General features: G+C 41.2%; 3 protein-coding genes and 1 long non-coding RNA gene across 4 annotated transcripts; 2 read left to right on the plus strand and 2 right to left on the minus strand.

Annotated features, from left to right (window-relative positions):
• Positions 1-394: 394 nt before the first annotated feature.
• LOC133972560 (uncharacterized) lies at positions 395-1,705 on the minus strand. Its single transcript, XR_009924464.1, has 3 exons — positions 1,141-1,705; positions 926-1,046; positions 395-828 (listed from the first exon to the last, which is right to left on the minus strand). It is a non-coding gene; the product is annotated as an uncharacterized LOC133972560 (long non-coding RNA).
• A 626-nt stretch (positions 1,706-2,331) lies between these two features.
• On the plus strand, positions 2,332-5,880 carry LOC133972653 (C-type lectin domain family 4 member E-like). Its single transcript, XM_062410213.1, has 8 exons — positions 2,332-2,489; positions 2,768-2,833; positions 3,566-3,661; positions 3,891-3,950; positions 4,100-4,162; positions 5,073-5,224; positions 5,301-5,419; positions 5,497-5,880. Exons 1-8 carry the CDS (start codon positions 2,429-2,431, stop codon positions 5,666-5,668), a joined length of 789 nt encoding a protein of 262 aa, XP_062266197.1. The 5' UTR covers positions 2,332-2,428; the 3' UTR covers positions 5,669-5,880.
• A 3,160-nt stretch (positions 5,881-9,040) lies between these two features.
• Positions 9,041-11,276, plus strand: LOC133972692 (C-type lectin domain family 4 member E-like). Its single transcript, XM_062410256.1, has 7 exons — positions 9,041-9,050; positions 9,318-9,413; positions 9,642-9,719; positions 9,857-9,919; positions 10,463-10,614; positions 10,691-10,815; positions 10,893-11,276. The coding sequence occupies exons 1-7, from the start codon at positions 9,041-9,043 to the stop codon at positions 11,062-11,064; spliced, it is 696 nt and encodes a 231-aa protein (XP_062266240.1). The 3' UTR covers positions 11,065-11,276.
• A 363-nt stretch (positions 11,277-11,639) lies between these two features.
• Positions 11,640-13,226, minus strand: LOC133972693 (zinc finger MYM-type protein 4-like). Its single transcript, XM_062410257.1, has 4 exons — positions 13,205-13,226; positions 12,860-13,066; positions 12,646-12,766; positions 11,640-12,073 (listed from the first exon to the last, which is right to left on the minus strand). Exons 1-4 carry the CDS (start codon positions 13,224-13,226, stop codon positions 11,908-11,910), a joined length of 516 nt encoding a protein of 171 aa, XP_062266241.1. The 3' UTR covers positions 11,640-11,907.
• Positions 13,227-13,957: the final 731 nt, after the last annotated feature.

Below are 13,957 nucleotides of genomic sequence, written 5' to 3' on the forward strand. Positions count from 1 at the left end.
TCATATAAAATCTATGAATATTAAAGATTATATATAATATCTCCTTCTTTCCTGTTGAGTCTATTCTGAGTGTTTGTGTGAGAAACTGGAGATTGAGAACATCTCAACCTCCTCGGGAAAAATGTTAACTGACATTTATTAATGTGGTGAGAAGTTATTTTGAGTCATTTTCTCATAGACTTCTATAGAAACAACCAGTGGAGTCGCCCTCTGCTGGTTGGTTGAGAGAATAGAGGATTCACGCATTGGCTTCTCTCTCCTGACCTGGAGTCAGTTCTTATTTACACTCCATAGTTTTATCTTAAAACATGAATGAAGAAATATGGCTTCACTGCGTTTGAGGCAGAGATCCAAGTCTTTCTCTATCCGGAGAGATGGGAAGGAAAATCAAACATAACTTTTCAAAACTTTCTTCTTTATTCCAAATAAAATGACGCAGATCTCAGGTCAGAACTGAAAGTGTTGACATTCAACCGACTGAAAGGAAACAAACAGTAAAACATGAATGTGCAGCGACTGGAGAGAAGTGAACTGCGTCAGAACCGGAAGTCTTGATGAAGATGTCTCTTCTTCACAGTTTCTATCAGAAAGAATGTCTTTAACAACTAGAACAAGAACATGTGGACGTGGTGTCGTCTGTTGTCCGTTGGGCCGAAGCTCTGCTACCTTCTGTCCTGCAGCTCTCGGACTGTGAGGAGTCGAGTCAGCATGGCCTCCATGGTGTCGCCATCCAGTGGGGAAGAGGAGAACCAGTGGGGGCTACTGGGAACACAGCAGCGATCTGGCCGAAGGAAAAACAAGTCGCTGCGCTGCTTCACCGACTCAGAGCTGAAATGAAACAGAGGAAGACGTTTACATTTCAGACAGGTCGTTACATCTGAACTGCTCAGGCGTCCTCAACTTAAAGTGCGAGTCAGACACTCACCACTTGGAGAGGTAGAACTCATAGAGTCTGACCGGGCAGTGGAGCGGGTTCTCCAGGTTCTCCATCATCTCCAGGACATTCTCCACGTTGTCTTTCTTACGTTTTTTAGCGGGAACTCCGTCTGTGTCAGATAAACATGACAAATCAAACACAAGAGGAGGTAATGAGATGTGATCTTCTTCATCACTGTTGTGTCTTCACAGTCGTGTTGGTACCTGGCTGAGTTTCAGTGGATGTGGGCGGGTAGAAGCGCAGGGAAGTGGTCCGGGTGTGGTTCAGGTTGGTTCTGGTGCAGCAGGTGAGCTGGGTGAAGGACAGCTGGCGGTGCTGCTCCACTGTGGTGAAGCCAAAGTACTTGCAGCAGAAGAAGAGCAGGGTGTTGAGGAGGACGATGGGGGAGTACGCCCCCAGCTGGACGTAACCTGCTGGGGATCTTGGTGAACTCGGTGGTGAACTGGCTGTAGATCACTTCACTGAATATGTTCTCCATGATATTGTTCTCCAACAGAACCCGCAGACAGACCCTCGTGCTTGTCGGCTATCGCCTCCTTCAGCTGCGCGCTGGGAGCCACATGTCTGCAGCGGAGGAGCAACTTTCACCGGGTCAGTGAAGAGTCGAGAAGCCGGAGACAGCGCAGCAGAGTCGGTCAGAAGAGACGGAGCCTCCGCCCCCTGTCCGCTACCACCGGTTAAACCCCTCCCTCCGTATGGACGATGCGGCGTCTGATTGGCTGTCCCGATGTTCTGTCAACTGAGACACTCGTCATTTTGTGAAATCCGAACAAAGAGTCATTCCGAAATGTTTAATACATAAAAACGTTTCTTTGTTTTCTACTTCAGCATAAACTTAATTCTGAAATTGTTAATTTTATAAGAATGTTTTTTTTTGTTTTAATTAATAATAAAAGATAAAGATTACTTAATTTCTTATTTTAGTAAAAAAAACTAGACAAACAATTGAGATGAAATCTGAAAATAATCCGCTGAATTAAGAAAAACAGTAGAATTATTGATGAATTTATAAATTAATTATGAAAAAGATAGCAGATTTATTTTTCTCCAGTGAATTTAATATGTTTCCATAGTTTTCATTGTTTATATTGTTGAGCATAATCTGCTTAAATTAATTCTCTTTGTGGACAAACTCTATGTAACCCAAAGGGAACACTTCAGAGTCATGTATATAATAGTATTAAAAAGTACTGGGAGATTTGTAATTAATCGAAATAAAACAACTTCTTCACTTCCTTTGTGAAACATTAAAACTGAATAACATCACTCACGTCTGAGACGTCACTATTAGAAAACAACAAATATCCGTTTGAACAAAACTTGAGGAAGTGAATTATGTTAATGATCTGGTCTGGAGGAACTAGACGTCTTCTTAGAGCCTTCAGCTCATTTGAGTCTGACAGGAAAGATTAGAACAGTTTTCCACTTGGTGTCTGAGAAAACTAAATTTATTTCCAAATTTATCATCACTGATGGTCCCACAGCAGGAAAATGGCTGAAGCTGAAGTTCTTCATAATATTAAGTTCACAAGAGCGAGGGGAACCACAGATGGTGAGTTTTAAAGTATAATACTGAATTCTGAGTGTACACATTGTTTTATATTATTATTCATTTGAGATGTTAAAACAGTGAGTTGTTCATTTGGAAATTGTTCATTTTCATCGGTCTTTGACTCGGTGGACTTGATTTCCCTGTTTTTACATTTTGTAAAAATTAAACATTCCAGAAGTCTCCAGGATTCGTCCCTTGTGTTTTTCTGTTTGACAGAAACATGAAGACTTTTACCAGCAGAACATAAATGTACATATATATATAATTTTGTGTTGCAGAAGCCACACCCTCTATGGATGATCCCATTTATTCCAACATCAGTTACTCAGAAACTCAGCGACCTGGTGGGTGATAAACTGCACGGAACTATTTTAACAATCGTGTCACAAGTTTTTCAAAGGAAATGAAAAGACCCCAAAAAATATCATCGATTTTCATTTCTTCTGGTTTTTGATTGTTGATTCTGTAGACACCACTAATGACCTAAATACCTTTTCAATATTTTCTGACTTTGTATTATAGGAAAAAATTATCTGCAAAAAAATGATAATGGACAGAAGTTAGTTGCAGCCATGTTGTTGAGTATACCAAAATTAAAATAACATTCATGTCTTAAACCTTGAATTCAATCACATAATAAAATGTGTTTTCTGCCTTTGAATGATTTTGACCCTCATGTACATTGAATCAGTTTGAAGCCACTTCTGTGAATAAATGTTCATCGATAGTTCGAGTAAAAAGGAAGTTCAATTCTATTTAAAAGATTAAGAGAAGGAGTAAAAACTCTCAGCGTGTGTTTCCTGTACAAAGGTTGAAGAAAAACTAAAATGACGAAGTGACAGAAAAATATTTATAGTCAAACTCAAAGAAGCAGTCGAGCCTTCTACTTCCTGTCGGCTACACTCGCTCCTGGCTTTTACAAATTCCTCTTTAATCTGTTGGGGTTGATTTCTGTTGGTCGTTGGTCGATTGTTAAAACCAAAGACGTGAAAGTGGGACTTCATCTTTAAAGACTGTAATGAATATTAGACATTTATCTCCATCATGTTTCTCTTCTTTTGTTGAACAACCTGCAGCATCAAACAGGCGATCGGGGGTCACATCGGAGCGAGTGGCCCTGCTGGTCCTCAGTGTTCTCCTGGCAGCTGCCGTCACAGCTCTTGGTGTAACCCGTGAGTTTGATTCCTAGAAGTACATTTTTAGAACAAGTCATAAAATCTGTCCAAACACTTCTTCAAACTAAAACTTTTGCTTTTAGATGTTTGATTGTGTTGATGTAAAACCAACAAACGGAAATTTACAACATCTCAAGTTAATGATTCTCCTGCTCGTCATCAAGAACTGACTCGTTTATCAAATGAAGGTTTAACCTTTACTGAGGAGATTGTCTTTTTCTATCAGTTCATGAAAATACTCAAACCAAGAAGCTTCAAGAGGAATGTGAGGCAAAACATCTCTCAGGTAAACTTCTTTATTTTGTTTTTGAAGGTTTTAAGGTTTCATCCGCAGCAAGGTCACTTTCTCTTAAAGTAGTTTCTTCACATTTCTGCTTCTTCTCTGTTCAGACGATTCTGATGAACGACTGATGAAAGTTACATTTTGTTTAACAGAAATACTCAGTAAGACACAGGCGTATAAAGTGGGGCAGCCATGTCAACCTCCTTCAGTAAGAGGTAAGTCAGAAGTCAGAAAGTTTACACATCTTCTGCCGAAAATTTAAAACATACCTCTTCCGAACATACCTTGAATAAAAAAAAAAAAAAAACACTGACAACTTTTGAAACTAACACTTTAGTAGCACTTTGTAGTTTTGCTTTATTTTGAAGAAGTTGTACTTTCTTGATTCTTGTTGTTGTGGGTCTGTACCCTCGGGGTTGAATGCACTTATTGTAAGTCGCTTTGGATAAAGGCGTCAGCTAAATGAAATGTAATGTAAAGTAAGTCACACATGAGCTTCTCCTGATGATGATTAAAGAAACAGTGAAGGACTGAGGGATACAGTCACTTTAGCTGAGTCTCAGTTCAGCGGCTGCATCCTTCAGAGGACGCGGTCGACCCGACCCACGAAGGAGGCTTCAGTTCTGTTACCTATCAACAGAACTGAAGTTAAACAAGATGAGAAATTGTTTAAGCTCCTTTGGTTTATTTTAACATTTGTCCCATTAGATGTTCAGTTAAATTAAACCATGATAACGAGAAGCATCAGACGTCTAAACGCCTGCCGGCTCCATCAACCTTTTGAAAAAAGGGGTTGTCACCTAAGTGCAATGAATTCTGGGAAAGTTTTGGGCAGGAAGGATCCACCCGATGGAGTTTTTGTTTCTCTTGGTTAGACGGATGCATTTGTCGGCTCCATTTGAAGGAGCCTCTGATATGAGACAGCGTAGTCACTGCCCCTGGATTAAGACTCAGCTATTGACTGTAACTGCAGTTGCAGAATAGTTGCCTTGCTCAAGGGCAGTGTACCACCACCCTCTCAAACTCAAATTTTCATCAGTCTTTCAAAACTCTTCACATTCAAAGTCACTGCAGCTTCCAGATCTAAAGTAACCAGTGATTTCCTTTGCTGTTATCTCTCCAAAGAGCAAACATGTCCGAGCTGCGAGGACGGCTGGGAGCCACATGGAGGAAAGTGCTACTTCTTCTCCTCAGTTAAGTTAACCTGGATTGAGAGTAGAAGACAATGCAAATCAATGAGAGGAGACCTGGTTGTGATAAACAGCAGAGAGGAGCAGGTATAAAACACTGCTGAAGGTCGATGTTCTCATATTTTATCACATCATCACAGATAAATCACCTTCTGCTCTTCAGAGAATCTTGGAGTCTAGAGTGATGGAAAAAATGGACAAAGCTGAGTTCTGGATCGGACTGACAGACTCAGAGGAAGAGAGTGAATGGCTTTGGGTGGACAACACACGACTGGATCGAAGGTTTGTTATTAAGAAAACACTTTTTGTTATCAACGTCAGTATGAAGGTTTTCATGGATCTGGTTCTGTGTTTCCCAGTTTGACGTTTTGGCGTGAGGGCGAGCCAAACAACTGGAATGTGACGAATCCTGATGGAGAGGACTGTGTGACGATGTGGGAGAAAGACGGAGCCACGGACCTGAAGATCTGGTTCGATCAACCCTGCAAATCACCTCATGAATATATTTGTGAGAAACCACAAAAAGCATGAGCCTGAATCCAGTTGGATCAGATTGAGCTCGAGTCCTCAGCCACTTTCACAAACTGAGGCATGAAGCTTCATTAATGAGGATCTTCTTCAGACATAAACAATTTCAAATGATATCTAGAGTCTCATATGTTCTTCAGTTTCCTTCTTATGTTAAATTGACGTCTACTCCTCCCTCATATAAAATCTATGAATATTAAAGATTATATATAATATCTCCTTCTTTCCTGTTGAGTCTATTCTGAGTGTTTGTGTGAGAAACTAGAGATTGAGAACATCTCAACCTCTTCGGGAAAAATGTTTACTGACATTTATTAATGTGGTGAGAAGTTATTTTGAGTCATTTTCTCATAGACTTCTATAGAAACAACCAGTGGAGTCGCCCTCTGCTGGTTGGGTGAGAGAATACAAGTTTCAGGCACTACTGAATTAGCTTCTCTGTACAGACCTGGAGTCAGTTCTTATTTACACTCCATAGTTTTGACTTAAAACATGAATGAAGAAATATGGCTTCACTGCGTTTGAGGCAGAGATCCAAGTCTTTCTCTATCCGGAGAGATGGGAAGGAAAATCAAACATAACTTTTCAAAACTTTCTTCTTTATTCCAAATAAAATGACGCAGATCTCAGGTCAGAACTGAAAGTGTTGACATTCAACCGACTGAAAGGAAACAAACAGTAAAACATGAATGTGCAGCGACTGGAGAGAAGTGAACTGCGTCAGAACCGGAAGTCTTGATGAAGATGTCTCTTCTTCACAGTTTCTATCAGAAAGAATGTCTTTAACAACTAGAACAAGAACATGTGGACGAGGTGTCGTCTGTTGTCCGTTGGGCCGAAGCTCTGCTACCTTCTGTCCTGCAGCTCTCGGACTGTGAGGAGTCGAGTGAGCATGGCCTCCATGGTGTCGCCATCCAGTGGGGAAGAGGAGAACCAGTGGGGGCTACTGGGAACACAGCAGCGATCTGGCCGAAGGAAAAACAAGTCGCTGCGCTGCTTCACCGACTCAGAGCTGAAAGGAAGCAGAGAAAGACGTTTACATTTCAATGTTGGGACCTGGTACTTGGGAACTTCAGTTCGGTCTACATGTGTAGTCAAAAGTCTAAAGCCACACGTCTCTTTTTTCCGGAGAAATCAGAGCCCTAAGAACTCAGTCTCCCAGGGTGCCTCAACGTCACACAGAGGTGTGAAAACTGACCGGAGACACAAGGGTCAACCACTATTGGTCACTCTGGGCCCCATGACCTCTGAGGTCATCGGGCCAATATAAGGCCAAGTCCCCCCCTCTTCAAGACTATTTATTCGATTCCTTGTGATGTTTATAAGTTTGATATGTGTTGCTGTGATATTTTGGTTAATAGTTATTTGAAATTCATGTTAGTTATGCTCTTCAGTCTTTCCTTGCAGGCCTCTACTAAATTTCTCTAATTTGGCTACAACACAGACACACGCATATCTCAAAACCAATCTCTCTGACCCCCGCTACATGTTGTTGGGAAATGTTTTTTGTGAAAATAAAAATAATAAATGTTACATTTTAACTGCTCAGGCGTCCTCAACTTAAAGTGCGAGTCAGACACTCACCACTTGGAGAGGTAGAACTCATAGAGTCTGACCGGGCAGTGGAGCGGGTTCTCCAGGTTCTCCATCATCTCCAGGACAATCTCCACGTTGTCTTTCTTACGTTTTTTAGCAGGAACTCCGTCTGTGTCAGATAAACATGACAAAGCAAACACAAGAGGAGGTAATGAGATGTGATCTTCTTCATCACTGTTGTGTCTTCAAGTCGTGTTGGTACCTGGCTGAGCTTCAGTGGATGTGGGCGGGTAGAAGCACAGAGAAGTGGTCCGGGTGTGGTTCAGGTTGGTTCTGGTGCAGCAGGTGAGCTGGGTGAAGGACAGCTGGCGGTGCTGCTCCATCGTGGTGAAGCCAAAGTACTTGCAGCAGAAGAAGAGTAGGGTGTTGAGGAGGACGATGGGGGAGTACGCCCCCAACTGGACGTAACCTGCCGGGGAGAACAAACAGGATCTCTGAGCAGATCCGAGTTGATCTGAGACAGAAAATAAAAGATAAAGACCTGGACTCGGACTCACCAGCGGCGAGTCCCGTCAACTGAGGCGCGGGTTAATTGCACAAAACTCACTGGACGGGTCATTGTGTAGCATCTGAAAAAGGAGTCATTCCGGAATGTTAAATATGTAAAAAGGTTTATAGGTTTTGTACGTAAGCGTAAACTTAATCCTGAAATTGTTTATTCTATAAGAAATCTCTTCACTTCCTTTGTGAAACATTCAAACTGAATCTCTTCACTCACGTCTGAGACGTCACTGTTAGAAAACAACAAATATCCGTTTTGAACAAAACTTGAGGAAGTGAATTATGTTAATGATCTGGTCTGGAGGAACTACACGTCTTCTTAGAGCCTTCAGCTCATTTGAGTCTGACAGGAAAGATTAGAACAGTTTTCCACCAGGTGTCTGAGAAAACTAAATTTATTTCCAAATTTATCCTCACTGATGGTCTCACAGCAGGAAAATGTCTGGAGCTGAAGTTCTTCATAACATTAAGTTCACAAGAGCACGAGGAAACACAAAAGGTGAGTTTTAAAGTATTATACTGAATTCCGAGTGTACACATTGTTTTATATTATTATTATTATTATTCATTTTAGATGTTAAAACAGTTAGGTGTTCATTTGGAAATTGTTCATTTTCATCAGTCTTTGACTCGGTGGACTTGACTTCCCTGTTTTTCCATTTTGTAAAACTGAAACGTCAGTCTCCAGGATTCGTCCCTTGTATTTTTCTGTTTGACAGAAACATGAACACTTTTACCAGCAGAACATAAATGTACATATTTGTATATTTTTGTGTTGCAGAAGCCACACCCTCTACGGATGATCCCGTTTATTGCAACGTCAGTTACTCAGAAACTCAGCGACCTGGTGGGTGATAAACTGCACGGAACTATTTTAACAATCGTGTCACAAGTTTTTCAAAGGAAATGACCCAAACAAATATTCTGCCGGTTTTTCATTGTTGATTCTGAAGACACCACTAATGACCTTAAGACCTTTTCAATATTTTCTGACTTTGTATTAGAGGAAAAATAATGAGCAGATCAAATGATAATGGACATAAGTTAGTTGCAGCCATATGGTTTTGTATACTAAAGTAAAAATAACATTCCTGTCCTAAACCTTGACTTCAATCACATAATAAAATGTGTTTTCTACTTTTAATAGATTTAACCCTCATGTACATTGGATCAGTTTGAAGCCACTTCTTGATTAAAATGGAATTTCAATTCTATTTAAAAGATTAAGAGAAAGTGTAAAAAACGATCTGCGTGTGTTTCCTGTACAAAGATGAGAGGATGGTCAGTGGTGTGTGGTTCCAAAAAAATGAGGAAGTGACAGAGAAATATTTATTGTCATCTCCAAAGAAGCAGTCGAGCCTTCTACTTCCTGTCGGCTACACTCGCTCCTGGTTTTTACAAATTCATCTTTAATCTGTTAGGGTTGATTTCTGTTGGTCGTTGGTCGACTGTAAAAACAAAAGACATGAAAGTGGGACTTCATCTTTAAAGACTGTAATGAATATTAGACATTTATCTCCATCATCTTTCTCTTCTGCTGTTGAACAACCTGCAGCATCAAACAGGCGTTCAGGGGTCACATCGGAGCGAGTGGCCCTGCTGGTCCTCAGTGTTCTCCTGGCAGCTGCCGTCACAGCTCTTGGTGTAACCCGTGAGTTTGATTCCTAGAAGTACATTTTGCAGGATAAGGCATAAAATCTGTCCAAACTCTTCTTGAAATTAAAACTTTTACTTTTTAGATGTTTGTTTGTGTAGATGTAAAATCAACAAACGGAATTTAACAACATTTCAAGTTAATGATTCTCCTGCTCGTCATCAAGAACTGACTCGTCAAATTAATGTTTAACCTTTACTGATGAGATTGTCTTTTTCTATTCAGTTTATGAGAATACTCAAACCATAAAGAATTTCCAAAAGAGTCTCCAAAACCTTCAAGATGAGGCTAAAAATCTCACAGGTAAACTTCTTCATTTTGTTTCTGAAGTTTTAAGGTTTCATCCGCAGCAAGGTCACTTTCTCATGAAGTAGTTTCTTCACATTTCTGCCTCTTCTCTGTTCAGACGATTCAGATGAAAGTTACATTTTGTTTAACAGGAAACCTCAGTGGGACAGAACCGTGGAAAGTGGAGCAGCCAACTAAACCTCCTTCAGTAAGAAGTAAGTCAGACATTAGCTTCTCCTGATGATGATTAAAGAAACAGTGAAGGACTGACGGATACATTCACTTCAGCTGAGTCTCAGTTCAGCGGCTGCATCCTTCAGAGGACGCGGTCGACCCGACCCACGAAGGAGACTTCCTGGTGGGTCGGGAACAGAAACCAGACGTTCTCATCTACAAAGGATTATTTTAACATTTGTCCCATTAGATGTTCAGTTAAATTAAAGCTTGATAACGAGAAGCATCAGACGTCTCAACGCCTGCCGGCTCCATCAACCTTTTGAAAAAGGGTTTGTCACCTAAGTGCAATGCATTCTGGGATAGGTTGGGACAGGAAGGATCCACCCATCGGAGCCTTTGTTTCTCTGGGTTAGACGGATGCATTTGTCGGCCCCATTTGAAGGAGCCTCTGATATGAGAAAGCGGAAAGTTGCAGAATAGCTGCCTTGCTCGCTCTCAAACTCAAATTTCTAAATTCAAAGTCACTGCAGCTTCCAGATTTAAAGTAACCAGTGATTTCCTTTGCTGTTATCTCTCCAAAGATAAAACTTGTCCGAGCTGCGAGGACGGCTGGGAGCCACATGGAGGAAAGTGCTACTTCTTCTCCTCAGTTACTTTAACCTGGGATCAGAGTAGAAAACAATGCAAATCAATGAGAGGAGACCTGGTTGTGATAAACAGCAGAGAGGAGCAGGTATAAAACACTGCTGCAGGTCGATGTTCTCATATTTTATCACATCGTCAAAGATAAATCACCTTCTGCTCTTCAGAGATTCCTGGTGTCTAGAGTGAGTGAAAAAAAGGAAAAACCATATGAAATGTTCTGGATCGGACTGACAGACTCAAAGAAAGAGGGTGAATGGATTTGGGTGGACGACACACGACTGAATGCAAGGTTTGTTATTGAGAAAACACTTTTTCTGATCGACGTCAGTATGAAGGTTTTCATGGATCCGGTTCTGTGTTTCCCAGTTTGACGTTTTGGCATGAGGGCGAGCCAAACAACTGGAAAAGGCCTGATCGTGATGGAGAGAACTGTGTGACGATGTGGGAGAAAGACGGAGTCAAGAACCTGAAGACCTGGTTCGATCAATCCTGCAAATCATCTCAAAAAAGTATTTGTGAGAAACTAGAAAAAGCATGAGCCTGAATCCAGTTGGATCAGATTGAGCTCGAGTCCTCAGCCACTTTCACAAACTGAGGCATGAATCTTTGTTAATGAAGATCTTCTTCAGAAATAAACAACTTTGAATAATATCTAGAGTCTCATATGTTCTTCAGTTTCCTTGTTATTTTAAAGTGACGTCTACTCCTCCCTCATATAAAATCTATGAGTATTAAAGATTATATATAATATCTCCTTCTTTCCTGTTGAGTCTATTCTGAGTGTTTGTGTGAGAAACTAGAGATTGAGAACATCTCAACCTCCTCTGGAAAAATGTTTACTGACATTTATTAATGTGGTGAGAAGTTATTTTGAGTCATTTTCTCATAGACTTCAATAGAAACAACCAGTGGAGTCGCCCTCTGCTGGTTGGTTGAGAGAATACAGGTTTCAGGCACTTCTGCATTAGCTTCTCTGTACAGACCTGGAGTCAGTTCTTATTTACACTCAATAGTTTTGACTTAAAACATGAATGAAGAAATATGGCTTCACTGCGTTTGAGGCAGAGATCCAAGTCTTTCTCTATCCGGAGAGATGGGAATGAAAATCAAACATAACTTTTCAAAACTTTCTTCTTTATTCCAAATAAAATGACGCAGATCTCAGGTCAGAACTGAAAGTGTTGACATTCAACCGACTGAAAGGAAACAAACAGTAAAACATGAATGTGCAGCGACTGGAGAGAAGTGAACTGCGTCAGAACCGGAAGTCTTGATGAAGATGTCTCTTCTTCACAGTTTCTATCAGAAAGAATGTCTTTAACAACTAGAACAAGAACATGTGGACGTGGTGTCGTCTGTTGTCTGTTGGGCCGAAGCTCTGCTACCTTCTGTCCTGCAGCTCTCGGACTGTGAGGAGTCGAGTGAGCATGGCCTCCATGGTGTCGCCATCCAGTGGGGAAGAGGAGAACCAGTGGGGGCTACTGGGAACACAGCAGCGATCTGGCCGAAGGAAAAACAAGTCGCTGCGCTGCTTCACCGACTCAGAGCTGAAAGGAAGCAGAGAAAGACGTTTACATTTCAATGTTGGGACCTGGTACTTGGGAACTTCAGTTCGGTCTACATGTGTAGTCAAAAGCCTAAAGCCACATGTCTCTTTTTTCCGGAGAAATCAGAGCCCTAAGAACTCAGTCTCCCAGGGTGCCTCAACGTCACAGAGAGGTGTGAAAACTGACCGGAGACACAAGGGTCAACCACTATTGGTCACTCTGGGCCCCATGACCTCTGAGGTCATCGGGCCAATATAAGGCCAAGTCCCCCCCTCTTCAAGACTATTTATTCGATTCCTTGTGATGTTTATAAGTTTGATATGTGTTGCTGTGATATTTTGGTTAATAGTTATTTGAAATTCATGTTAGTTATGCTCTTCAGTCTTTCCTTGCAGGCCTCTACTAAATTTCTCTAATTTGGCTACAACACAGACACACGCATATCTCAAAACCAATCGCTCTGACCCCCGCTACATGTTGTTGGGAAATGTTTTTTGTGAAAATAAAAATAATAAATGTTACATTTTAACTGCTCAGGCGTCCTCAACTTAAAGTGCGAGTCAGACACTCACCACTTGGAGAGGTAGAACTCATAGAGTCTGACCGGGCAGTGGAGCGGGTTCTCCAGGTTCTCCATCATCTCCAGGACATTCTCCACGTTGTCTTTCTTACCTTTTTTAGCAGGAACTCCGTCTGTGTCAGATAAACATGACAAAGCAAACACAAGAGGAGGTAATGAGATGTGATCTTCTTCATCACTGTTGTGTCTTCAAGTCGTGTTGGTACCTGGCTGAGCTTCAGTGGATGTGGGCGGGTAGAAGCGCAGGGAAGTGGTCCGGGTGTGGTTCAGGTTGGTTCTGGTGCAGCAGGTGAGCTGGGTGAAGGACAGCTGGCGGTGCTGCTCCACTGTGGTGAAGCCAAAGTACTTGCAGCAGAAGAAGAGTAGGGTGTTGAGGAGGACGATGGGGGAGTACGCCCCCAACTGGACGTAACCTGCCGGGGAGAACAAACAGGATCTCTGAGCAGATCCGAGTTGATCTGAGACAGAAAATAAAAGATAAAGACCTGGACTCGGACTCACCAGCGGCGAGTCCCGTCAACTGAGGCGCGCGTTGATTGGACAAAACTCACTGGATGGGTCATTGTGTAGCATCTGAAAAAGGAGTCATTCCGGAATGTTAAATATGTAAAAAGGTTTATAGGTTTTGTACGTAAGCGTAAACTTAATCCTGAAATTGTTTATTCTATAAGAAATCTCTTCACTTCCTTTGTGAAACATTCAAACTGAATCTCTTCACTCACGTCTGAGACGTCACTGTTAGAAAACAACAAATATCCGTTTTGAACAAAACTTGAGGAAGTGAATTATGTTAATGATCTGGTCTGGAGGAACTACACGTCTTCTTAGAGCCTTCAGTTCATTTGAGTCTGACAGGAAAGATTAGAACAGTTTTCCACCAGGTGTCTGACAAAACTAAATTTATTTCCAAATTTATCATCACTGATGGTCCCACAGCAGGAAAATGTCTGAAGCTGAAGTTCTTCATAACATTAAGTTCACAAGAGCACGAGGAAACACAAATGGTGAGTTTTAAAGTATTATACTGAATTCCGAGTGTACACATTGTTTTATATTATTATTATTATTATTCTTTTGAGATGTTAAAACAGTGAGTTGTTTATTTGGAAATTGTTAATTTTCATCAGTCTTTGACTCGGTGGACTTGATTTCCCTGTTTTTCCATTTTGTTAAACTGAAACATTCCAGAAGTCTCTGGGATTCATCCCTTGTGTTTTTCTGTTTGACAGAAACATGAACACTTTTACCAGCAGAACATAAATGTACATATTTGTATATTTTTGTGTTGCAGTGGCCACACCCTC

This window comes from Platichthys flesus, chromosome 17, assembly GCF_949316205.1.
Source record: "Platichthys flesus chromosome 17, fPlaFle2.1, whole genome shotgun sequence".
Classification (NCBI taxonomy): domain Eukaryota; kingdom Metazoa; phylum Chordata; class Actinopteri; order Pleuronectiformes; family Pleuronectidae; genus Platichthys; species Platichthys flesus.

Coding starts and splice junctions, on each gene's coding strand:
- LOC133972653 (XM_062410213.1), top strand. CDS start 2,429: ATGGCTGAAGCTGAAGTTCTTCATAATATTAAGTTCACAAGAGCGAGG. Junction 3,662..3,890: donor CACAGCTCTTGGTGTAACCC/GTGAGTTTGATT, acceptor TTTTTCTATCAG/TTCATGAAAATACTCAAACC. Junction 4,163..5,072: donor TCAACCTCCTTCAGTAAGAG/GTAAGTCAGAAG, acceptor ATCTCTCCAAAG/AGCAAACATGTCCGAGCTGC.
- LOC133972692 (XM_062410256.1), top strand. Junction 9,720..9,856: donor TGAGGCTAAAAATCTCACAG/GTAAACTTCTTC, acceptor TTTGTTTAACAG/GAAACCTCAGTGGGACAGAA. Junction 10,816..10,892: donor GACACACGACTGAATGCAAG/GTTTGTTATTGA, acceptor TGTGTTTCCCAG/TTTGACGTTTTGGCATGAGG.
- LOC133972693 (XM_062410257.1), bottom strand. CDS start 13,226: ATGCTACACAATGACCCATCCA. Junction 12,767..12,859: donor ATCCACTGAAGCTCAGCCAG/GTACCAACACGA, acceptor TATCTGACACAG/ACGGAGTTCCTGCTAAAAAA. Junction 12,074..12,645: donor GAGTTCTACCTCTCCAAGTG/GTGAGTGTCTGA, acceptor GCTTCCTTTCAG/CTCTGAGTCGGTGAAGCAGC.